The sequence below is a fragment of the Barbus barbus genome (assembly GCF_936440315.1).
Source record: "Barbus barbus genome assembly, chromosome: 28".
Lineage (NCBI taxonomy): Eukaryota > Metazoa > Chordata > Actinopteri > Cypriniformes > Cyprinidae > Barbus > Barbus barbus.
Window position 1 is genome coordinate 22,472,870 of NC_136756.1, and position 25,168 is coordinate 22,498,037.

The 25,168-nt window shown below is 41.0% G+C and overlaps 1 protein-coding gene across 3 annotated transcripts in view; it reads right to left on the reverse strand.

Annotated features, from left to right (window-relative positions):
* Positions 1–24,769, reverse strand: part of LOC306847995 (ELAV-like protein 4) — a gene marked incomplete at its 3' end in the record, with an annotated part of 63,299 nt that extends 38,530 nt beyond the window's left edge. For 2 of the 3 annotated variants that reach the window (XM_079382292.1, XM_079382290.1), the window contains exons 1-3: positions 22,986–23,177; positions 9,381–9,467; positions 4,549–4,789 (exon numbers count right to left, since the gene is read on the reverse strand). In XM_079382292.1, the coding sequence (XP_079238418.1) occupies positions 4,549–4,789; positions 9,381–9,467; positions 22,986–23,009 (352 nt within the window). In that variant the 5' untranslated portion in view covers positions 23,010–23,177. Of the gene's footprint in view, positions 1–4,548; positions 4,790–9,380; positions 9,468–22,985; positions 23,178–24,412 lie in introns of those variants that run through there. The other variant, XM_079382291.1, reaches the window with a different exon arrangement.
* Positions 24,770–25,168: the final 399 nt, after the last annotated feature.

Consider the following 25,168-nt stretch of genomic DNA (forward strand, 5'->3'; position numbering starts at 1 on the left):
TCAATCTGGTTTCTCAATTTGAATCAAGGTACAGTAGGAAACAGGATGCAGTTTCCATTCGAATTTGAAAGTAAAATAGTAGAATGGAAATTTACACAATTACTAAAAAACCTAGTGTTGGCGCACTAGGAGCTAATCACAAGGAGCTCAGAGCTAACCACAAGGCCACGGCTCAAACACGTACATGATTGCTTAAAGAAGGTCAGCAGCAATTGGAGAGAAAAAAAGATAAAAGAGAGAAAATAAAGTCAGTTTTCCCCATGCACATTTTTTATAACCCAATAGAGGGTAAATAGCCTTCTTTGGAGGAAAAAAAAACTAAACAGAAGGCGATTGGTTTATTCCTGTGCTCATGTTTGTCAGTGGCTTCGGGATGGTGACAGAAAGTTCATTGTCAAACAATGTTAATGAGGTCTGAATGTTTTACCCTGCATAACAACCTATCATTTACTTTGTTTACTCCAGGCTGAATGCGGAACACATCACGACACTGAATAATGCGAGGAAGTACGTGTTCCCTGCAATCACTACGGTTGTTAATTCCTGCTATTCTATCAGACATCTCCCCATACAGTTTTACCCTTTAGATGGTGTGTTGCATGTGTTGGGTTGTTTTAATTCGGCCTTATGCTGTTTTTAACAGAAAATTACAAAACATGGAAAGCTGTTCATGTTTTATTTCTACAGCATCAGATAAACACAGCGCATGTTTGACATGGAGGTTTTTCACACGTTCGCAGCAGTCTAACACTTACCGAGGTGTTTCAAACCTCAACGTGCTTTTGCAAACATCAAGCACAATGAATTTTTCATGCCACTACATCTGCTTTTCCCTGCAGTTTTTCATCAGTATGATGGTGTGAGTTCCAGCACATCTGCGAAGGAACGGTAAGATGTCTTTCTGGCTTTAAATCACATGCTGTCATTAATTTGCTAGCGGGCGGAGCAAGCTGCTCCCCGTTCAGTATAGAGACAGAAATCATATACGGCTCCGTATCGATGTCAGCTCAGCTTGACGCTAAGGTTAGCACGTGCTACGCTTGGCAGCAGACAGCGGACACTGCGTTCGGGTCAGCAGCGTGACAGATGGTTGGGTGCTCGGCATGCAAGTGAGTTGTGTACCTGAACAAGCAGTCGCACAAAGCAGCTTTGATGTAAGCTACATAAGTGTTAAACACAGAGCGAACTGATAGCAGCACCGCCGCCTGTGCCAAGCCATTAAATACCAACAATGGCATCTGCAGATTGGGCAAGAAGGGGAAAATAATGAAGCAAAATGGCAGGCGACAAAGCAGGCTGGGAGCGATAGCATGTGCCGCTTGCTTTTCTGCTACACAGGGAGAGGCCTAAACCGCAGGGGGCTGGCGCGAGGGGGGTTGGCGCTGTTTCTCAGAAGCCATTTTTAATCGTGCGGTAATTATTTACTGCTTGAAGAATATGAACAGAAGATTATCTGCAGTCGCTCTTTCCCCCCCTTCTCCTCATCAGATGGAAAATCACAGACGCAATCAATTCATGGCCCTGCCTGAGTGTGTCCTTTTTCTGCCGTATCATTATAAACACAATTGTGTTCATTTTCACGCAGAAAAGGATCCGCCGAGCCCGAGAATCTGACAAGTATCCAATTCTTTTCCCCTTTCGAACCGCCGCTCAATCAGTCTTTTCCATTTTGCTTTGTGCTGATAGCCAGAAGCGTTAACACTTTCTTAATGTATTCCATTAAAAGTTTTCATTCAGTATGATTCCTGGCTCACAAGAAAATCACCATTACTCCCTATGGGGCTATGTGTTTATCCTCACTATTAGCAACGAACGAGGTGTTGCTGAGGTAGCAACACTGGGCTGGGGATGTGTGCATTTAGAGTAGGGGATTTTCAGCTTGATTCAAACCTTTAAAAACAAAGGCTTTCCGCTAAGTTAGCAGCATCGCCATCTGCTTTATTCGGCATCTCGACACAATCCTTGCGGTAATGACTTCTGAAATGCTTTCCCCACTGAGAGGAATGTGATAAAGTCATTTCTGCTGACAGTTTACATAATCACTGATAAATATTGGCCCACTGTTTTTTTTTAAATTCACAGAGTGTACAGAAATGAATTATTCTTAGAATTACTTTGTGCAATGATTCAACAAAAAATACAGGGATGTGTTTATTTTTTGTGGTTTGTTAATAAATGATACATTTGTGAATTCTTCAACTATGGGGACTTATGTGTCAGAAGAATTATATTATTTTTATTAAAACGTAAGGTTATTTTTAGTGTTTTGTTATATGAAGATCATATTAGATTTTTTTTGTTAAAGCCTACTATGCCATCATTATTTATTTGTGCTATTTTTCCAAATAGCCTTTTATTACAGATTTTGTTGTTTTACCCTTGCTCAGACCCAGACTTTCAATCATAAGCTATGAAATTCCACCATAAAAATTTACATTCATTTTATTTGTATTTCTCTTTTGAATAGATGATTTTTATTTATTATTATTTAGCTTCCAATCAAGCACATATACAATGAAATATTTAATAATGTGTATTTAGGACAGGTCAAATGTTAGCTATAAAATTAGCTTTAGAAAAACAAAGTGCTGACCAATTTAATTCCAAAAGGTTTAAAATGTCATGACACATTGATGCATGTAGTTAAACTTTTGGACATTGTTAGTAGACTAGTTTGTATAGTGAGTCGTACATTTTAAAAGGCCACAGGGCCTTAGAGTACCCATAGTTGACGAAACATCCATATGTGTATGACTACTTTAAATAAAACATTGTATCTCAGGTCTCCAGTGTATTGCACATACAACTAGAGGTCAGAAAGAAGGTGATGAGAGAGCATGTGTGTATGTAAAAGTGCAAGGAGAGGAAAGAGAGGGACAGATAAACAATCTGGGGTGGCACTTTGGCAAGCGGCAGTCACCCAGGCTTGACAGGGCAAGAGAACAGTAGCCGTGGCAAACGGTACATCACTGCATTGCGTCTCATCAAAGCTGACAGGAGTGGGGGAAGGAAAAAAAGGGAAAAGAAGAAGCCTGTCTATTACGTGCAAAGGCCTAAAGCTTCTCACTTTGTCGAAGGAGCCGTCTCTCTCTAGCTTTTCAACTGCCATGTAAAAGGTTCTCTTGCATGTCAAAATTCTTTGAAAAGCCAAGAAGTGACTTCTCGTCAACGTCCATACCCTATAGATTAAAGCTGAGCAGAGAGCTCAGGAAGGTAGCGCTGGTCAAATATTATGACATGGAGGTTCAGATACAATCTCTGATGCCCCGCAATCTATTTTGAACCCCAGACAGCAGCTAATGATGGCAGCAGACAGAACTCGCAGCCTAGCTCGCTCTGCTTTTACAATGATCAAGAAGCGATTTGTTAGCTTAAAATTCTGAACTGGGAAACTGCACCCCTGGGATCGCAGAGCAAAGAATGCAGTACAGGGAAGAGTTGTATTTGTGATGCACTATGTGTTCCTGAGCCAGAATAAGGACAGAGCGGTAAGACAGTGAGTGATCCTGGTTAACGCTATATTTTCACAACCAGCAATTTAATAAAACATGTTCCATTTGGTGTATGCAAGGATATCCCGAGACTTCAGTGAATTTCCCACATGTAAAGAAAGGAGAATGTGTCAACTCTCATGACAATGATTCTAATGACGATTCTCTTGCCCGACCATCTGACTGCCTGGCAATGAAATCCTACAAAACCTGTGGTCAGGAGCCAAGAGTTTCTCTCTCTCTGTTTCTCTCTCTACCCTTTTGTCTAAAAACCAGTGGCTTTAGGCCTGGCCCTGTTTTAATGAGATTATCCAGAGCGAAGTGTCACTAAGTAGGATATAAAATGGAGGCCATTATCTGGCATTATTTCTGAGCAGCCTCCCCATCCATCTGCTTACCACCCACATAGTCACTACGGTGGGATTAGAACTCTGATTAGCAGGGGAGTGCTGCTTAAACACCTCTATGTCCTCTTTCTCTCTCCTCCTTATTCTCTGGGCACTGTAAACAAAACAATACTCCTTCTCACCCAATGTTTCCAACTGCTGAATTGCCCTGAAACTGCAGTCTGACCTGCTACAACTGCATCAAACAGACCTAAAGAAGCATTGATTTTAAGACTTCATTTTTAATTATATTTTGCCCATATGTCCCTTTTTTTTGTGAAGAGACAAGGTTGATGATTTTGGACAGACCTTCAAAATGCTAAATTTTCTAAAATGACTAATACATTTAATTTGTATTTTTGTATTATAATTATAATTTAGTTTATTATTTAGTTGTGACATTTTGTACATATAATGCATTAATAATTGTGTGTGTGTGTGTGTGTTGTATATGTAATTAATATGCAATTAATTCTTGTAATCCATTTCATTAACATTTTTAATCAATTGACAGCTGGGTTAAAAGTTAATGACTCTTCCTTCCAAAGTTTTTCTTTTTAACCTATAATACCCAAGACATTGTGTCTCTTCTGTCTCCACTAGACACAGTTCATTATGCAAATCAAATGCAGTTTTCTTTTCAGGTTTTTTTTTTCTGCCCTTATAAGTACCTGTGATTTTGTCTCGAACCAGCTTGCAGGACTCAATCTCGCCAATGCTGCCAAAGAGGCTGCGGAACTCTTCCTGGGTCATGTTCTGGGGCAGGTAGTTGACAATGAGGTTTGTCTTGCTGTCGTCATTTGAGCCGCCGGTCTGCATGGGCGAGGGGCAGCTGCGGCTGTTGCTGGAGGGCCCGTTGGCCGTGGCGGAGTTCGGCCCATTCGTCACCTGAGGCTCCATGTTGCTGATTATCTGCAGACAAAAGAAGGGTTAAAGGATGTGGCATCTGAAACGTAAGCAGTTCAGTAAACAGCATATTTTAACATTGACATATATTGAGTACTTAATCATTTAAATAAAATGTGTGGAAGTTATTGACATCTCAGATAAAGGGGTTTGGAATAATCTGGTGTATGTAACTGCAACTGCAACATTTAGCTGCGAAACCTCACAGACTGACTCTAAATAATACAATGCATGACACACTTACTGAAAAACTGTTTATGCATCTCTAGACTTTCAGTAGCTTTCTTCCACCCTCCCTCCCCCTCACTCCATCACTGACATTTTTGAGTGTGGCTGTGCGTTTGGTTGGTTGGCTCAACTTGACAGGGTAACAATGTGAGCCCTTCAGCGTGGAGCGACTGTCATGGCGAACAGCGTTTGCCACTGGTTTAACCGTGCGCTTTTAAGAGCAGGTGTTTGAAGAGAAGCTTGCTGGCCCTGGGGAAGTAGGAACAGAGGAGGCCCCAGTCTGTGCTGCTTTTCAGCCTAAAACTTTTTATTTCAAGATTGTTCCACATCGCAGCTAAATGTATTCAGCCATTTGCATAAAGGATGTTTGTGTGTTAGCTCATGTGTGTTTAAATTTGTCACCCGACAAAATCACGAGGGGGTGGGGTGACATCTAGAATCGTGTCATATTCTGACTGTCACGAAGGTTGAAGATATGCGTGTGAGGAAGCATGCGTGAGAGAGTGCAGATTAGGGGGCAAATCTTCATGGTTGCGAAAGCAACACGCCATGAGATCTTCTCAGGGGAAGAAACAATAGCTATGTCGATCAGTGGTGCATGTTGAAAACAAAATGTAATTTTCCACCTTTTATAACACTAGCCTGATCTTTTCTTACTGTCTAGCCATGGTGAAGCCTAAAACGGTGTCCTAACCAGACATGATATGACAAAGCAACACTACATTTAGGTTTTTTTTCATAGTGGGAACACAGCACTGCCGCCATGCTGGAATATTATTGGACCAAAATTTTACTTCTCATGCATATTAAACATGGAGAAAGAGTGACTGAAAGAGGATGAATTTAAGTAAATACTTATTTCATTGGCTATGATTTTTTTTTTTTTTTTTTTGCATTAGACAGATTTTTCGCATTCAGTGTGGACAGAAAAATTGCAAGTTGCTCTAATCTTGCCATGTCGAGTCTGGTTAGGACATGGTGTAACGAGAGTCCCATTGTATGCTGTTTGTTTTACAGCGTCAATCTTTTAGGAACATTCAGTGAGGTCTTTCAGACAAAATAAGAATTAAAACAGTAAGCATGACCTGAGTATAGCTCGTTCTAAGATGATTCTGTAAGTCAACCATGTTTAATATTCATTTTCTCTTCCTCTGGATTAGGTGTAATTCAGATCAAGATCTGCACTGAGAGGGTGAAGGAAAAGCGCTAATGTTTCCTGCTGATAGATTCAAGAGTGGAAAATAATAGAGATGAGGAGGAGAAAAAAATGGATCTAAGCGGAAATTCAGCTGCACTTATTTTTAGCTCTTCAAAAAAATACTCTGTATCTGCACTCTGAAGTTCGACTCTCCTTTATCAAAGTGGGCATATTTAGAAAGGTTAACAATTTTTCCCCATCTGACACCACGCTAGTGTTGCACTTGGAGTATTTTTGAGAAACACACAGGCACAGTAAAGAGGATGCTAAAAACAAAGCTATTCAGTTGTGTATGGAACGAAGCCATTAAAATTTATTGCAGCATTTCTCTGCTCCCCTAAGTGTCTAATCTATTTACTTCCTTAATGTGTGTATATATATATATATATATATATATATATATATATATATATATATATATATGTATATATATATATATATATATATATGTGTGTGTGTGTGTGTGTTTGTGTATTTATGTTACACTCTGATTCTGTAAAATGGTTACAAAAAGGGCAGATGCAGTTGCATTCTCCCTTTTTCTGGATCAATTGCTGTGCCTCCATTTTTAGTCTTTGTATACGTTCATATTTTTTTCAATGTGACAAATAGAAAAAAAAGCTGCTGGCAGCCCATGGGAGGCTCATCTGCAAAGCTCTCAGGATATGCATGTAAATGGATCCTGTTCCGCACCTCTCTGCAGCAAAGAGGGAAGGAGCGACACAAAGGGACAAAATAGCCATTGCCACAGCAGGTCTTGATTGATGTGTGTGTGTACGTGTTTATTTCTTGGTGTTTTCATGTGTGCATGAGTGAGGGGAGACTTATTAAGTCTGTTTGCAGCTCCTGCTGTGCACTGTTCTTTCAGGGGGAAAAAAAAAAGAAAAAAAGAAATGCTCAAACCTCATGGGATGAGAGCTTTGAATATTCCAGAGAAGGAACAGATGAAAGTGGACACCTTACATTCTGACTCCAGGGACCTGTTGTGTCTCGATGGCCAATTAAAGACCTGTCTTTTCCTTTGTAATCCCTTCCCTAGCTTTTATATGCTGTTTTATCATTTTCCTGTAGATGAACTCCCCTCCTTGTCATATTGAGAAGGGTAATTGTTCCTTTACACACTCACTATTGCTGGACATATGCCCTCGCTGCTGACAGGGGTCAGTGTAGTGACTTTTCCTTACTTTCCCTCCTTTCCCTTAACTACTGTTCCTGAGTAGTTAAAGATTAGATTTGAATGCAAAATTGGCCATTAAAAATAAACCAAACAAAATAAACAATACAAAGAAACTCTTTGCTTCACGTTGCCTAGAAATCTGTCACTAATTAATAAGGAGGACGTTTGCTGACATACAACAGTGGGAATTTTTACTGTTTGTGATTTGTCTGTCTTTATGAGTGATTCACTAAGTCATTCGGCCAACTGATTCATTCAAAAATGTCATTTAGGAATAAAACATAGAAACAGGATATGTTTGTAATTGAATCATTCACTTGAGCAATTTGTTCAAAACAACTTTTCTGTTAAAGAACTTTATTAAAATATGATTAGAATGTTGTATATATTAAGACTATTACATATTTATAATACATATTTTCTCAAACATTTTTAACAACTTAATTAAGTGTCATTTTCAGTAGAATACGTGAACACAGTTATATTGTGTGTTTTATCTCAGGTTCTATGCTTTATTGACCAATCAACACAATTTTAACTATCCATTTTATTATATACATGTTAAATAGAATAGCTTTTGGGCCTGTCGACAAACTCAAACACATAAAAGGGCAGAAAGCATCTATGATTAGCTAAAACATGGCAGTCTGCTTCTCTGACTCTCTTTTTTTGTTTACAACAAGGTTAGCATGGGCCATTTAGCGTGGAGGTCACTTGCTAGCTGAACAACTGCTATTGATATTGAGAATGCTAACATATAGCTTTCTGCGGGTTTTTGTAGAGCCTAGGTCTGTCACAAAAAGGTGTGATTTTAGGAATATCTGTCAAGTAGTAGGGACATTTAATGTGTGGCATTTAATGTATGATATTTAAAATGTGCTTACAGCACCTTCAACTGGGATTGTACAGTTAAAACTTTTGTTGTTTGGATGCTAGCTAAGGCAGAGCCTAGCTGGCTGTATCTGTTTGTGCTCTAGCTGTAGTAAGCAGGGAGACAGTTAGACAGACAGACAGGCAAGGCGAGCAGACAGGCAGACATGCTAAACCATCACAAAGGCCTTGGTGTCAGCCGGGGGACAGACATCATCTTCCCTTTGATTCAACTGAACAGTAGCCCCAGATTACACTCCTTTATTTTTTCAAACGCAGTGGCAGATATGCCGACTGTTTCTGAACGCTGATCGGCCCGGCTCAGGCTACGAGCAAGCGTGTGTGTGTGTGTGTGTGTGTGAATGCAGGAAGGAAGAAGCTCTGCCACTCTGTCTTACATAAGTGGCTTAGAGGATGTCAGGATGGGGATAAAAATACAGGTTCAACCAGTCCAATGTCCCTGAGTCACGCAGAGCCAGAGGTGTGTGTTTGTGTGTTCACAGCACTGCAGATAGATGCATTTCGGTGTGTGTCGCTGATACCTGCCATTTCAACACAGCACTTTAATGGCTTTATTAGCTAAGATGATAAAATGTCAGGCTTCTATTCTGATGTGTGTTTTTACTGGTAATGCTCTCCAGTTATTACCGGAGCCTTCTGATGCTAGCGCTCCCTCCTATAGATGTCTACTCTTATTTATGTGGACCTATGATGGCTAAATCTACGGGAAAACAACACTGGTAATGATATTCAGGTTCAAGTAAAAGAGGAAAACATTTTTTTTTCCTGCAATCAAAATACAAAATTAATATTTTTTACATAATAAAGTGATTCCTTAAGCATATACAGTATGCAGTGTTTTTCTAGTAGCACAAGACATTGAAATGTTGCACATATATTATACATATTGACAATACAACACCCATCCATAATATGTTATCAGGTAACACCCCTAATAACAATTACAGTAATAATACTAGAAATAACTTTAATTTTAAACTTATTATTACGCCTGCTTCACTCTACCCCTGCGCACACCCTCCCTCTCATAGCACAACTTCATAGCAACAATACAGCTATTAATGGGGTTAAAAATGGCGGTTAGTGGGCAGCAGTCTCCTTACCATCTTTGGCTGTGTCAGCAGTCCCTTCTCAGCCCAGCCCTGGAGCTGCGGCAGGTCTGCCTGACGCCACTGAGTCTCTGTCGATCCCTACGGGAGGGGGGCAGGGTCAATATTCAAACATGCCCATTTTCTCCATACCAAACAAACAATCCTGACGGTCTCCAGGTACACTAAAACACACAGGTGGCTTTGATTTGGACTCAAAAAACACAATAGTTTGAATTTAGTTGGATTTTATGTATGTTATAATGGAAATGGGTGCTATAGGTGCATGCGGAGAACGGGTGAAATATAGAATGGCCTAAACGCTGACAAAACTGAAGCATTTTTTCATGCTCCAGGCCATAGACAAATTTGTGTAGGATATAGAAACTGCAAGTTGTGAAAAACAGCAAGCCTCCGACTGTAGATTTAATATCATGGGTTTTCCGACAAATCCAGCTTCGTAAACAAGACCTTAGAGGACCAATACCGAGGCTGCCGCAATCACAGCTTGAGCCGTGAAGCTAACAGCGAAAACAGCCAATTTAGGAAAAGAGGGAGACTCTGAGCGTGACCTTTCCATTGGATGGATGGAATAGAGGAGGAGTGTAATAGGAGGCATCCAGCACTACATGATGGAGGAGACACTTCTGCATCGGAAGGGGGCGGGGGGTGGGTAGGTGTCCTCTGCAGATCTTTAAAACCTTCACGTAAGCGCCCAGGTGTCGGGATCTAGAGAAAAATGGACTGTCAGCGGAGGAGGGAGAGAAGAGAGGAATGGGGTGGGCAGGTGGATTGCTGACAGCTCTTGGTAGTGTTATCTGGGGAATGGGTCTGTAATTTAAAAAAGAGCCTCATGGGATTTTTTTTTTTTTTTAATCTCATGTGCCACCTTGGTTTTAGTTTTAGTGAGGACCGCAGGGTGTAACAAAACACTTTTATTGTTCTGGTGATAAAACATTAGTGTACATTCAGCTTAAACGTGATGTGTATTTGTTCTCTAATGAAACAACATATCTGCATGAACCAATACAGAGCTTTAGATCCACATGCTGAATTGTTCAAAAACAAGAAGCGGGATGACACAGCCAAATGATGCATCAGAATTTTGGTGCATCATTCACAGTAAGGTTTAAAAAGCGCTCACTGTTACTCTGGTTACAGAGGACAGATCAATGTCCGCGGGCGACAGAAGGGAGAAGACAGACTATAAATGAATTCATCTTCTGTTTTCACTGACCTTTTCTCAAAGCTCACAGGAATAAAAAATGGAATACATAAAAATGGAGAAATAACTTTTTGTTCTATTACTCTCTCTGTCTTATTTTTTCTCTCTTCCTTTTTCTACGTTTCTTTTGTTGAGAAAATAAAACTACTCAAACTGCTGTTGTTCAATTAAACAATGTCAGCAAACAAGTAAATTAAATTAACGCTTGTTTCTTTAAATCATTTGTCAGATGTGCTAGAAGCTCAGTTTGTAGGATGTGAGGTAAGTTATCTGAAGGCTTTTTCCCTTGATATATTTCCTTCGATTAACTTTTCGACTTTTTCTCTTTCACACACATAAACAGAAACACACACACTAAATGTAGATGCTCAAAAATATACTGATGAGAAAGAATCACTCATAATCTGCATTTTGTCTTCCACACAATATCTACCTATATTAAATACCCAATGAAATCCAAATTAGAGTTTTGTGGTATATGTCTATATGTTAGCTTTGAGGCCATCTATATGCTGATGTTCTCCTAAACATTGACAAAATAACTTTTAGCAGATATACGCATTTAAAAATATCTTTCTCTTCAGGGAAAATGGACTGATAATGTTGAAAAATAAAATAAAACAGAGATATCACCTCACCCTCTGAAATCAAAAAAGTCTCTCACGCTTTTCTTTTCTGCTCTTGTAATGGTCAATAAATCATCCACTTCATCCACGGTTGTTTGACGTCATTGGTCAAACAACCCGTACTTAACCCAAACAGGAGCCACAATGGACTCGGAAGCATCTCGCACAATCATTTCCACGCACCTACAGCCTGTATCACACAACCTTGTGGCGGATAATTGACCTCACAGCGGCGCTGTTAAAACTGAGAGTGCCTGCCACAAAATGGAGGTCACCCTCAGCAGCTATATATATGTGAATGTATGATCTTGCTGTTTTTGCCACATGCACTCATGGGGTTCAAAGCCAAGGAAAGGAGGATTTCATCTTGTTTTTCCACTATATTTTCTGTTTACTCATACCTCTCAGGTAGATGTAGCCGGGGAATAACCTTTTCCTTCATTCATTTTTTAGCTCCTTTTACAAAACTGCATGACTCTGGTAAGTAACCCTAGACTAAATCCCCTAAAAAAAATTCTCAGATTGAGAAATAAACAAATTTGTACTTAATAGAGTCTCCAGGCGGAGGGTACAAACCTCCTTAATGTTCGCAGAGGTCGCTGCACTTGCCCGAGACTCCAACCCTCCTGTGCACTGAACTGCTGGAGGGGATGTGAGCTGTCAGAACCCATTCAGGTACGCAGCTTCATACATTTCTTGTATCTTAACGTCAGGTCAGTAAAGTTCTCTGTGTATTGATTTTTATTTTTCTCTCCCTGTGTTTTGCGTGGGCTCCCCTCCTCAGTGGGACACCTCCTCCAGAGCCCTCGGGTCAGACTGTCACTCCGGCAGATCAATCAGGGCAGTAATGTGGGACGGCATGCGCCAAGACTGCTCCGCTCCATCACCATCGATCCGCATCTACTTTACCAAATGGATTTTTTTCATCTCCGCCCTCCCTACCTTCTCTCATTGAGAACCTCTCTCTCCCTCTTATTCTTCCTCTGAGGGACTTCGAATAATAAATGCCTCAGTATAAAAGCAATTTTTCATTTAACTTTTGCTTGACACATTTTCTTCTTCCCTCTCTAGATGAAGTCTGGTTTTATGTTACGCCGGATCGATAGCTTCCAAGGCGGTTCTCACATAATTTCTCTGCCTTTCTCCCCTGGGTGATGGTGATGGGCCTGGTCCAGCCAGGACGTTAGCAGATAGCAGAGGACCACACGCAGATCACATTACCCCGTCATTAGAGCAAGCCTCATTTGATCAGTAATGAAGGCTGCTGTTCATTTGGCCCATGCCTCGTGTTCTTTCTTAGCGTCTGTTTCTCAGAGATGGGTTCCTTGCTCCTGTCTAAGAGTCCAATGAATATCTCAGAGGAATTACTCTGACCTTTTGCCATTCAAAGGCGGGATTCGCTTCCTGGGGTGACTCAGGGTGACTATATAATGACAGGTCTGAGGAGTAATAGGCAAGGTTGAATACAGGCCACTGCAGAAACATAAACACCTGAATGCTGAAAGCCGTGATCACAGGGATTCACAAATTTATGATGCTTGAGCAGTTTTATGTTAATAAAGAATTAGGATTTTTAAGCAGTCCAATTTTAGGTCAGCACATTGTAAATACATTTAAAATGTTAATACATGATTTTCCTTGCTTCAGATGATATAGCCTACAAGATATAATAAAGCATGTCTTCTGTTTTTTTTTATAAACTATACAGCTTTTTCTTTGATTGTCCAAATTTAAATCTTTTAAGATGAAAAAAAATCTATTTTCTCACTTAAATGCCTGGATGATGGAGAGATGATTGACTGTCTGAGGGTTTAATCGCTTGAAACCATTATCAGAGATTTTAAATGATGAAAAATACATGAATACAGATTGACACAGCAAGCATTTGAGGTTAGGTAAAAAAATTTGGTTCTGAATTCTAAAACTCTTGCAAGAAAAGAAAGAAAGGAAAAGATGAAATGAAAACAACTGGAAAGATGATGGGAGGGGAAAATGTGAGGGTGTATGTGGGGGACGGCCCGGACAGGCTGTGTTTTTCCTTTGGGCTACAGGTCTGGTGAAACACCTGCATCTCTCCCTACCCACTCTCTCCAAATCTCGCAATGTTGACCTCATCAGCTGACCCCACTCTCTTTCTCTCTCACTCTCTCTATCCACCGTCGCTCCTTTGCAGCCCCCCCCCTCTCTCTGGATGAATGGCTGTATTTTCTCTCAGTGCGTGGGATCTCCTTGGCCTTAAATTAACCTCTCTCGCAGATCTTCTGTGGAGACGAATTAGCGCCCAACGTGACAGTGCAGCTAATGTGTTGGTGAGGGTTCAGCAGAGTTTTCAAATAAAAAAAGGCAAAAAAAAACTTTAGTTCTGTGCTGATGAACTGCAATGCAAAATGAATGTTTTCATGAAGTTTTCACACAACTGCGGTACATGCTGATAACAAATGCGCCCATGATAGTACGAAAAAGTCAAATAGAGCTGAATTTCTCGACTGCATGTTTGCGTTTTGCATAATCCACTATCTAGTCCATGCTGCCACGGGGCCGCTGGTAGCGGCCCAGCTCACTGCCAAGGCGAGCAGAAAATTGGTGAGCATCTTGATTCAGGGATGACACTTAAATTTGTGTGGCTCCAGTGACCAGTTCTATCCTCAGGCTCCGGATGGAAATATGAGAGAGTTTGGCCCTCTGCCTGCTCCAGCATGGCCTACAGGATTCGCGTCCTTCAGGCAGTATGGGGTAAGCGGCCTGCTGGGCCTGGCTTTGCACGCATACACATACACACCCAGTGGCGTTCCACTGACATAGTCCAGCCCCTGGCCATCTCTGTGATATCTCCCGTGGACACGAACGCTGCCTGTGAGAGGCCTTCGCTATCAGATGTGAGGCTCTTGTGTCATATTAAAGCAGATTTAACGGGGGAGTATTTGGTGGATGTGTCTTTAAAATCGCTCAGATCTATTACGAAACACGGTTTAGTGCAGGGCGATGATCAAAGTGAAACAGGGGAGTTCTTTGAGTGTGTGCGCGTGTTGTCCTTGTCTGTCAACTAGCCTCGGACCACGAGTTGATTGTCAGTGACAGGCTCAGAGATACACTGCCCACCCCCACACGCTCTTTCTCTTTCACATACCCTTCCGCTCGCTCTATCTAACCCCTTCACATATTATAGATATTGCACTAGTGCCTCCTACTATCGGGGGACTTCTGCATTACAATAAAGGTGACCTTGCCATGTCTGCATGAGGAAATATCTGAGCAACACTAGGAGTGGGCGGTATGACCAAAGTATTACATCAAGGTATGAGTCATTTTAAATCACATAATGGTATATATATCACAATATAGTTATTTTTGTTGGAAAGAAAATATAACTGACCCCTAAATAATATATATATGAATAGTTATGTGTATATAAGTATATATATATGTATAGTAGTATTATGTAATAAAATTGTTTGCTTTATACATACACACACATATAACTATGCAGGAATTTTTGTACTGTCACAGAATATTTGTCTTTCTACCCAGCCCTACACTGTGCAAATGCAGTCTTTTCTCAGATATCTCCTCTGTCAAGGTTGTGTGTATATGTGTCCTGTCTCTTTAGTTGTGCAAGTGTGTCTATGTGGTTTTCTTTTACTCTGTGCATGCAGTATGCAGGCTGTGTCAGCTCCAGGTGGGGCGTTGACATGGCTGTAGGTAGCTGGCAGGTGGCAGAACAGTGTTGCACCTGCGCCAGGCAAAGAGAGAGAGAGAGAGAGAGCGAGAGAGCGAGCAGTCTCGTTCCTACGCGCCCTGGAAACTATGCATACTGTGCACTCCTGAACCTCTCCGGCTAACAAGCTGCTTTACCAACTACAAATCACATTGAGGCTATATAGATGAGTTTTAAAGCTGCGCTTGGGAGCCCTTGGTGAGTATAGCAGTGAGTGTGGAGAGCTGGTAAAATGAGGATGAATGTGTTTTGTTATGTGGAGTGTGAAACCCAGCTAAAGACCTTGCACCATATATTTGTCTTTTAATTATTTCTTCTGTTTAAGCTTGTCATGCAATGTTTGCTCATTATAGAGAAACATTAAAAGCTTTACAAATAGCCTGCAAGTAGATGTGTGTGTTTGTGTGTGAGGGGAGCGTAAGGAAAGAAAGACGTGCACGTAAGGCAGCTAACTGCGGTCTCAAGTTCCTGAGAGGATGAGGTGGGCTTCTGAACACACATAAACACACTGAGCTTTCCTTCTCTCTCTATTTTTCACTCTAACAAACCACACACATGAGCTCTGGTTAATCCAATCTCAGCCTCCTCATCTTCCTGCAGCCTCTTTCTCAAAGTACTTTTCTCCACACTCTCTCTTTTCCAAAACATTATCTCTTATTTTCCCCATTTCCATTCCAACACAACACAACACACAATTCCTCCATCAATCTCTCTTCTCATTCCCCTGTGGTGTTTTGTTTTCCCTTACCTTCTACATGTTTTCAACCATTTTCTTTTCACCAGCATTGGACTTCTCTTTGCACCAACAAACACACCTAATTTTCTGCCTCTTTTCATTCTACAGGGAAGAACTACGGTCTGACAGAACTACAGGGAAATGAGAAAGCCTATCTTTTAAAAAGTGAACTGTTTCGGTAAAGGCCGAAAAAAACAAAAACAAAAAAGATGCCCTGATGTTGTAATTCTGGCTGATTAAAGATGATTAGTTTCATTTTACAGCTGCTGAATCTCCATTATTAAAAGTAGTATTAAAATGGTATACTATTAAAAAAAAATAAAAAAATAAACACTAAAAACTAAACTTATTTTAAATGCTACAAATGAACGAGGCATCACATTAGTGTACGGAATGAAAATATTCATTTTAAGATTTACTAAAACTTACATTGAAGTGTTATTAAATTATTAGTGTTTTTAAAAACTGAATGCTAGATGAGGGCAAAAATCCAGGAAATGAGCAGACATGTAATATGGGCTAATATATATCCTATAGCACCTAAAAAATGTCTAATACACTGTAAAACACTTTTTTTAATGGCTGTAAATAAATAAAGTACATGTTACGGGAAAATACTATTTTAGTCTTTCTACTTCAAAATTTCATGTTTATTTCAATATTTTACTTGTTAGCAGCTTCTGACTAAAAAATTATTTCTACACCTGTTTTTTCCCCAGTGTATTAACCAATAAATTGTACATCCCTATTTTAAATGTATATATATATATATATAATATTTTATTTTGAATCAAAAAGTATTTTTTTTCTACTATAAATTATGATGTTTTGATGGCTACATTTCAAGCATTTAACATTTTAGACAAAGCTGTATTGTGAGCACTTCTGTTTTGAGACAACACACAAAACTCTAAATTTATCATCCTATGCATAAAATCATCCAAATAAATTGTGTCTATTGGCCAAAATATCTGCACTGATACATCCCTACCTTTAACCCTCCAAAACTCACAGCTGGTGGAGAAACATCTCTATGCATGAAGTCAGTTTAGTTATTGATTAAGTTCTGCACTCAAGCTCATAAAAGAAAGTAGCTGCAAGACAGAGCGGCAACCCCACAGCATCTGCTTTAATAAGAGAACGCCTGGGTAATTGATGGAAGATTGACTGAATTACTAACTAGCACAGGCAGCTAATAAATAGCACCAATCTCAATATGAGAGACAAAGAAGTGAATGAAATTCAATCTGTTAACCTCTTCATATATGTCAGGGCTAGAATCTAGTCATATACTGTTATGCTCCAGAATGGAGATGAATGGGTGTCACATAGTCACAAGAGGCTATTTCTTCTCCCTGCTCTTCTGCAACTATAGAGAAGTGATAGACTTTACTGTCATCTTGTTTTACAAAGCAGCAATGACCTAAACGCTGTGTCAACACGTCTCCAGGATGTCCTTATTTCTTTGGAGGTGGGGATATAAAGAATGGCATTATGAGGGAAAGGGCGACCTAATGTGTTCCATTGCATCTAGTTAGATAAAACCTCTGCAGAATATCAACGAAAGCAGCAAATGTGGCGTGCCTTCAAAAGAGCAGATTAATCTTCCAATGCCGGGGTACACTGTAATTGAAAATGCTACAGGGGGCCATTTAAGCTCATATATAATGTGCTAGAAAATATAGGGTTATTCTCATTGAATCCATCAGAATCAGAGTTCAGTGATGATTGTGCGTAATGTACGTGGAATACTGCTTTTTCTTTTATTTATTTTTTGCATTCTGGTTCATGCTTGGAATATTTATCAGTGTTTGTCCAAAGTTGTTTTACTAACCATGGCTTTCTGATTGCAGGTTGATGGAGACCTAATGGAATAAATGCCTGGCTTCTCGGAGGAAAAAAAAAAAAGCAGTGTGTGTTTGTGTAAGGGAAGACATTTGCTCCCGGACAAGACAGCAACTTCTGCTAAAGGTCTGCTCTCACCTCTAATCAGCCTAACTCCTCTTGACAGCGAGATAACAATATCCACAACCCGAGCGGATCTACAGGGGCAAGATTTCACGCAAAGCAATCCCTTGAAATGCCAACGGCGGTATCTATGGTTACTGTTGTGGGGAAGATAGTTTTTGTGGGCCACCCCGTTTGCCCTTTCTCAGTCAGGGTTCATTGCGGGAGCTGCCGTGCCTGGTATGCTCCATAATAATAATAATAATAATCTGTTACACTTATATAGCGCTTTTCTGGGCTTTACATGGAAGGGGGGGAATCTCCTCATCCACCACCAATGTGCAGCATCCACCTGGATGATGCGACGGCAGCCATATTGCGCCAGAATGCCCATCACACACCAGCTTATTGGTGGAGAGGAGACAGAGTGATGCAGCCAATCAGTGTATGGGGATGATTAGGAGGCCATGATGGTCAGAGGCCAATGGGTAAATTTGGCCAGGATGCCAGGGTTACACCCATACTCTTTTTCGAAGGACATCCTGGGATTTTTAATGACCACAGAGAGTCAGGACCTCGGTTTACCGTCTCATCCGAAAGATGGTGCTTATTACAGTATAGTGTCCCCCTCACTATACTGGGGCATTAGGACCCACACAGACCACAGGGTGAACACCCCCTGCTGGCCTCACTAACACCTCTTCCAGCAGCAACCTAGTTTTCCCAGGAGGTCTCCCATCCAGGTACCCAGGGGAAACGAGCACAAATAAAATCTCTCCTCAAGATTCTTTTGAATGCCATACCAGCTGTTATTACACCACATTATGCAATTTCTTTTAATGCATCGGTCGTTTTAGTCACAAAGCTATGGGTTGTAAAGGTTGTTCTGAGGTTTAGATTTCTGTGTGATTGTGTGAGGCGAGCCACCGTAATTCGAATGACCTTGAGATGTCCTTTAGCATCACGGGAGGCAGGTCAGTTAATTGGCTAATGCGCAGGAGAGAAAACGTGACTGCGTTTGCAATAGTGCAAGCAAAGACTCGCCTGCTACTGCTGTCTTTTCCTGGGGTGCAAAATGTAGATCAGAGAAATGTGCAGTTTGTGCACAGTCTCGAGAGAGCCTGCCACTCAAATCCGAACGTCTGTATGAATACCAAAACACACAGGCAGAGAGAGCGAGAGAGAGGGAGGGAGGGAGGGGGGAGCCAGGAGAAGGAATGAAACAAAGAAAGTGGGATGGAGGATGAGGGAGGTCGGAAGCTAGAATGATAGGGGATAAGAGCCAGCTTGAAAGAAATGGGCGGTAATGCGCTTCTTTTACCTTTCTCTATTTTATCTTGTGATCAGCTCTAACTAACAATCACTGTTTGTGATCAAGTCTCTGTTGAACATATTATTTATATATATATATATATATGCAATATGTATCTGTCAAGTGTGCCAGGACGAGTGGTGTGCTGTGTTGGTAAGCAGGTTGTGTGTGCTGTGTATTTTCGGCTGATTATCGTCTGTCTGTGCGTGGCACTTTGAATTTGCGCCAGAGGAATTATTATGCTTGCGCTTGTGAAGCCTGCTCGCTCCCTCTCTCCTTCTTGCTCTCTGCTCAGCTTTCTGCAAGGAAAATGAGGATGAATCAAACTGAGAAATCACTGTGGACGCCTATTAAAATTTAAACCTGAACATTTTGTTGCTATTCATGTATATTTAGCTTTGACATAATAAAAGGCCTCTTAGCGAAAGCATATTATTAAGATTATATCAGATTATTATTCATAGCACATTATTTAATCTTACCTAAACCTTATTAATACATTAGATAATATCTTTTTTAACGTAAAGGGCATTTGATTTCCCTCCGTTTTTATTTCAGGTGATGCTCTTTCAAATGTCAGGAGACATATTGGATATTTTGGTTATGTTTCATTCATCAGTGTATTTTTAGATATTTCTCCTCAAAATGATTTAGAACAATAAAAAAAAGACACAAATGTTTTCATTAATAACAATTACTGAATTATAGTAAGAGCTATGAAGTTAATGCTAAAAATAGAGCATCAATAATTTAATCTCGGAACATTTTTGCACACTTTGCCATCTGTCTTTTGAAACATTTTTCACCTAAGCCATTTTTGAGAAGCAAGAGACTTTTCTAATTTGCCTTCTGCAGGAAACAACTGAGATGTTAAAGAGATCTAATTTGCGATATCTCTTTCCTATGGGCAGTTTTTATCTGAACATCTCACAGATCAATTTTAATTGAAGCTCAGAATTTACAAGCCCAATTTCTAAGGTTTTCTTCATAGATTTACTCGCTTCTCATTTGAACACTAAGGGTAAAATTCTCCCAGAAGTGATGTGATCACAAATATGGAATGTGATGAAAGCTCACATTAGCTATTGAAATCTTCTGTGAGTTATTTAAGTCTGAATGTGAGACTTGTCTAATAAGCGCATTCTGACTTCACCTGTCAGTGCGCTCTATCCTCCCTAGAGCTGGATGTTCAGTTACCTCAGTAACTCTCAAGGCATTTTCTCTAATCAGTTGGCAGAGTGAGACTCATTCAGTAATTACATTCAGAGGTTACATTTGTGTTCTAAATCTGTCAGAGCCGTTGAAAACGATTAAGTATTAGGATACTTTTTCAAATCGGAATGAAGAGCATAGCAAATAGATTACAGAGTGCTGTTTACTCTTTTAACGATGCCATGTCGAAATAGCAGCGAGAGCATAAAGACTTAAAAATGGCATCTGGCATGGATTCTAATTATAAAACTATACCGCAAAAAGGCTACACTTGCCAATAACGTTATTTAGCAGATATATAAAAGACTCACGGCTATTCTGTTGTCCTTTAATCTTAAATGTAGTGTGCTAAATCCAATGGATGAGAAGCGAATCCTGTTTTGTGTGGTTGTTCTATGATTGTAGAAATGACATCTTAGCATTGCCTGTCATGTCTAACGTCCATTCACTGGCCGTATTTCATGTATCCCAGGTTATCTGATCTAATGACAGTCATTTGACGTGTCTTCATGAGCGGAGGAGTCCATTTACTGCTATTGTAATACTTTTATTTGATTCCTTGAATATTAAAGAAACAATCCTTCTTGGACCCAACTGTCAATTTTTATTGACATTTTCTTGCATCAAAAAAAACTAAAAAGCTACTCAGTCCAAGCATCTTCAAATGAATATCTTCTAATCTAGACAAAAAGTTTAAAAAACAGAATTAATATCTATTTATATTGAAAAGCAATACTGAAAATAATACCTTGTGCCTGAAATATTGAAACTGAAACCTGCACAATGAACCATGTTTAAAACGCACTCAGGTGGAAGCTCTACGGCGCCACCGTCTGAGGGCTTGTTGCAAAAGCACCCCGAGGCAGTCGGTCAGATGGATGCTGCTGTTCTCCTGCAGTGGGAACCGTGAGGGATGGCTGCAGTGGTGTCACACGCTTGCAAAGCCCCAGAGTCTTTGCAGCCAGAGGGGGGCAACCTGAGCCTCTACTCTAACTCTCAGAAAAATCAAGTGGCCCACTTTGACACTCAGCTTTCATGTGTAGTCACGCTGTGTGGAGAGGGGTGCAAACTCTTCTATCCAGCCATCACACATCCTGGGGCACTTTTCCCACCCCTGCTGCCCAGATTTCAGCATCTCGGCAGCTCATCTCCTGCTCTCTCTTTCTCTCTCGGTTGTCCACCTGCGCCCTCATCCACCCCTTTTTAATATTCAGTCCAGCTTTAGCCTTATTAGCATTGATATGCAACCTTGGAGTCGGACAACAAAGGAGAAAGCCCTAAAGCAGAGTAGTAAGGCTGCTTGGCGGAGGGAGTGAAATTATGAGGAAGGATAGAGGTGAAGTAGAGGTAGGGAGGATAGGATGTGAGGTGAAAGAAGAGGAGAGACTGTGTCTACGTGGCCATAGGTGTGTAATGGCCGTTAGGAGCGCGTGTAGCTGGGACGTCAGCACTGCGGAGGAGGAGGAGAAATGTATTGGCCTATGTGGAAGCTCTTTCCCCTTAACTTCCTCCCTCCCTCCCACACGTTATTTCCTCTCTCACTATAAGCATCGTGGACAAGCCCCCTCACTGCCCCAATGTTTTTTTCTGCTTCGCAAAAACTGTGTTTCTACTTCACTCACACAAAAGAAAGGGAGGCAGGAGGTAAGGCAGGGATTCACTGTTGGGAATCGCATTCTTTTCAATTAGCATTTTGATTGCATGTTAAAGCCCACACACAAACAGTCAAACATTTGCCTGAAAAATGAATAATGCTGCCCACATTTAAATTTGAACGTGTGCTGCTCAGATGGGGGATTTGACAGTCACAGCAAGTTAGTAAATACATATATCTGTGCTGCCTCGGCCGTTCGAAACGATGCAATTATGTCTTCCACCTTTATGTGATGTGCTAACGCAGGCCTAGGATTTTTCTTTCCCAGCTCCATTTGTAAGCTTTGCTACTTCCCTTTCTCTCTCTCTCTCTCTTCATTTCTCTCTCTCAGGGAGAGTTGGTTCCTGGCAGGCACAGTCTCCCACTAGCCTGGTGACAGCCGGGGGAGGCAGTCTCTGAGCCCTTAGTCAACAATGGACACATACACTTGCACAACACACACACAGTGCAGCATGTTTAGTGCAGCCTGCCCTACCTCTATCAGAGAAGATAGGCAAACACAGGCAGTGATCTCCAGACGTGCCTGAACACTAACTACACTATGCACGGAAACACACCCTCACACACTGCCTAATAGATTCTCATGCACACGTACACACGAGGTCACTCCCACTCATTCTCATTTACAAACTTACACTCTGGCATGTACGCTAGTACACAGTTACACAACCTTCTACATATGCATCGTCTTCTACCTAAATGTAAATTTTATACAAATTTTAAACCACTTGTTTGGGAAATCATAAAGAAAAATTATAAAATCATCACATTAATCATATGAATTGTAAGGCTGTATCCTTTTGACAGATCAATCCGGAGCAGCGAGTGTTAAAATTAGGGTAAAAATGGAAGATGAGAGCAAAAAAAGGTGAGCATTAAGATTCAACATTGCCTCTACATCGTAAATGGGGTTTAAACCGCAGCATCTAAGAACCTGCTACACCTGTCCTTTTCTCCTCTCCTCTTCTCTCCACTCTTCTTCTCAGCCTTGCTCTCAAATAAAGCTCCTCTCATCCTAAAATAAAGGGGAGGAGTAGCATGCAGAATTGAAAAAGAGGAGAAGAGAGACAGAGAGAGACTCCAATGCTGCCACTGCAGCTGCAGGCAGTGAGACACAGCAAGGGCAAACACACACTCGCGCACTCACGCACACACACACGCTTGTCTGCACGAAACCACCGCAGCATCCTTACCATCTTAAACCCGTTCCACTCCATTTGTAAGTCGGCGGGGAGAGTTCTCGCCTATAGCCGTGCTAATGTCTCCTCACTTGGAGATCGCTCTCGGTCTCTCCTCTCTATGTGTCTCAGCGGTGGCGAGGCAGCGTGCGGCCAGCGGGAGAGAGAGTGGGCATTCCTCCTCCGAGTGAGGCTGCTTGTGAATGCACGGGCTTCGGCATGAGCTGAACGCTGCAGCCCCACTCCCTGCCCCCTCCTCATTGGTGAGGTCAGAGCAGCCCCCTCCTCCTCACTTCTCTCACTGGCTGCCTCAGCGGTCCGTCATCTGCGCTACTCTGGAAAATTAACACTTTCGCTCTGGCAGCCTTGCAGACGGAGGCACAGGCACTTCGGCTAGCAGAAGCCCTTTCAGAAGCAGCACAGGCAATCAATCGCAACTGAGGCCTCAGCTTGAGTTAGAGCGGACTGATTGCACCTACAGGCATTATGGTAATAGGGTGCCTGTGCAGCACTGCTAATTAATGTAAGTTAAAAGCATGCAATGATTGCAACGTATGTTTAAGCTTTTATATATTCCTATATATTATGTATATATAGGGATAATGTACAGTTAGATGGTCATTATTGCAGGTTTTTATTTTGCAATGATCACCTGCCGACTTTACATTATCCCTTATATTCCAGGGCTAAATAAATGACCAAATAGGCGAAATAAATACTGTAACATTGAATATTGGATTTAATTTAAATTATTTTGTATACTTGTTTGATGAGACAGAACATCAACATTAACATGGTAGGAAACAGCAGTCAGTTATACAGTGCTGCCCTTGACAATGGTCATTATTCGGAAATATTTGACCACTGACTACGTTTTGTCTATATATATATATATATATATATACACACACACACACACACATTTTTGAATTAAATAAGTTAAACATAAAATGTATCATCATTTATGTATATTTGTACACATTCAGTGTATTGCTATCAAAAACTGCAAAAAGTGGTCAACACACCAGTTTGCTTCAACAGAGTTAAGCAATCAAGACGCCAAATGTTTAGTCAGTGTTAAATGTGAGACGAAACATGTTTAAATGCATAGACCACATTTGTTATCTACTGAGTATCAGTTGAAGAAGGCACAGGTTACTGATCACACACCTGCTCTTTGTACAAACCATAACTGCACGCACATACACACACACACACGCGCAAAATGAGCTCCCTAATATAATCTCTCGATTCTAATATTCTGTCTTCATCCCTATTGTCGCCGTTTATGTGATTAAGAGAAAGGAAAAGAGCGAAGTTTGTGAAATTAGGAGTATTAGGAGGGATGAAGGGATTATTCTAAAGGCTGCGCGTGACGGTGTTTCAGTGATTTTCACTACAATGTAACGCAATTCTCTTTTAAATGCGAGCACATTACTCACCATGACCATTCTCGTGTCCGGAGGTGAACGGGGTAAAAGAAAAAGCTCGTTATTTAATTCAAAAACCCGGTCAAAAAATTAAACGTTGCGCTTTTGAGCGTTTTTTAGGGGAGTCGTTCCCAAAAGTCTCGGAGGAGGTCGGTGTCGCGTGGACCCAAGGACAGTCGGATGCAGACAGGTCGGTTGAGAGATGGAGTTGGAAACTTACAGCTTCGGTCGGAGGGTGCCTATTTATTCGTTTATGATGGGGAAAGTATCCAAAATAAAACAATAAAAACAAAAAAGATCGGTTCCCTCAGTCACTCTGTGGAGCTAGTAGTGCGAGCGTCTCTTTTTCCTCCACGCCATTTATGGAACGTAGAGTCAGGCTGGAGTGAGATCTGATTGGCTGAGCGGGGACAGACAGGGGGTGGCGCGCGCTGCTCTTGAGGAGAAGGCTGGAGAGGGTGAGGCGCGAGTCAGAAGGGAGCGTCGTGCGTTTGGGAAATAGCGACTCTGATTGACAGCTAATTTGACCTTCGCTTGCAAGTGGGAGACAGGTACAAGGAAAACGTTTTGGCTTGAAGTGTAGTCTGTCAAAAGCAAACTGTATCTGTGATGACTAGGTTAATAGATGGGGATTCATTTACTATTTGGAACCTGAGGGAAACGCATGCGCAAATACAGTGTATTTTACCTCAGTCGATATCAGTGTGTGAATTATGCAATGACTTTCAAAGTGAGCGAATATTTTTAATAGGAAATTATAAATGTATT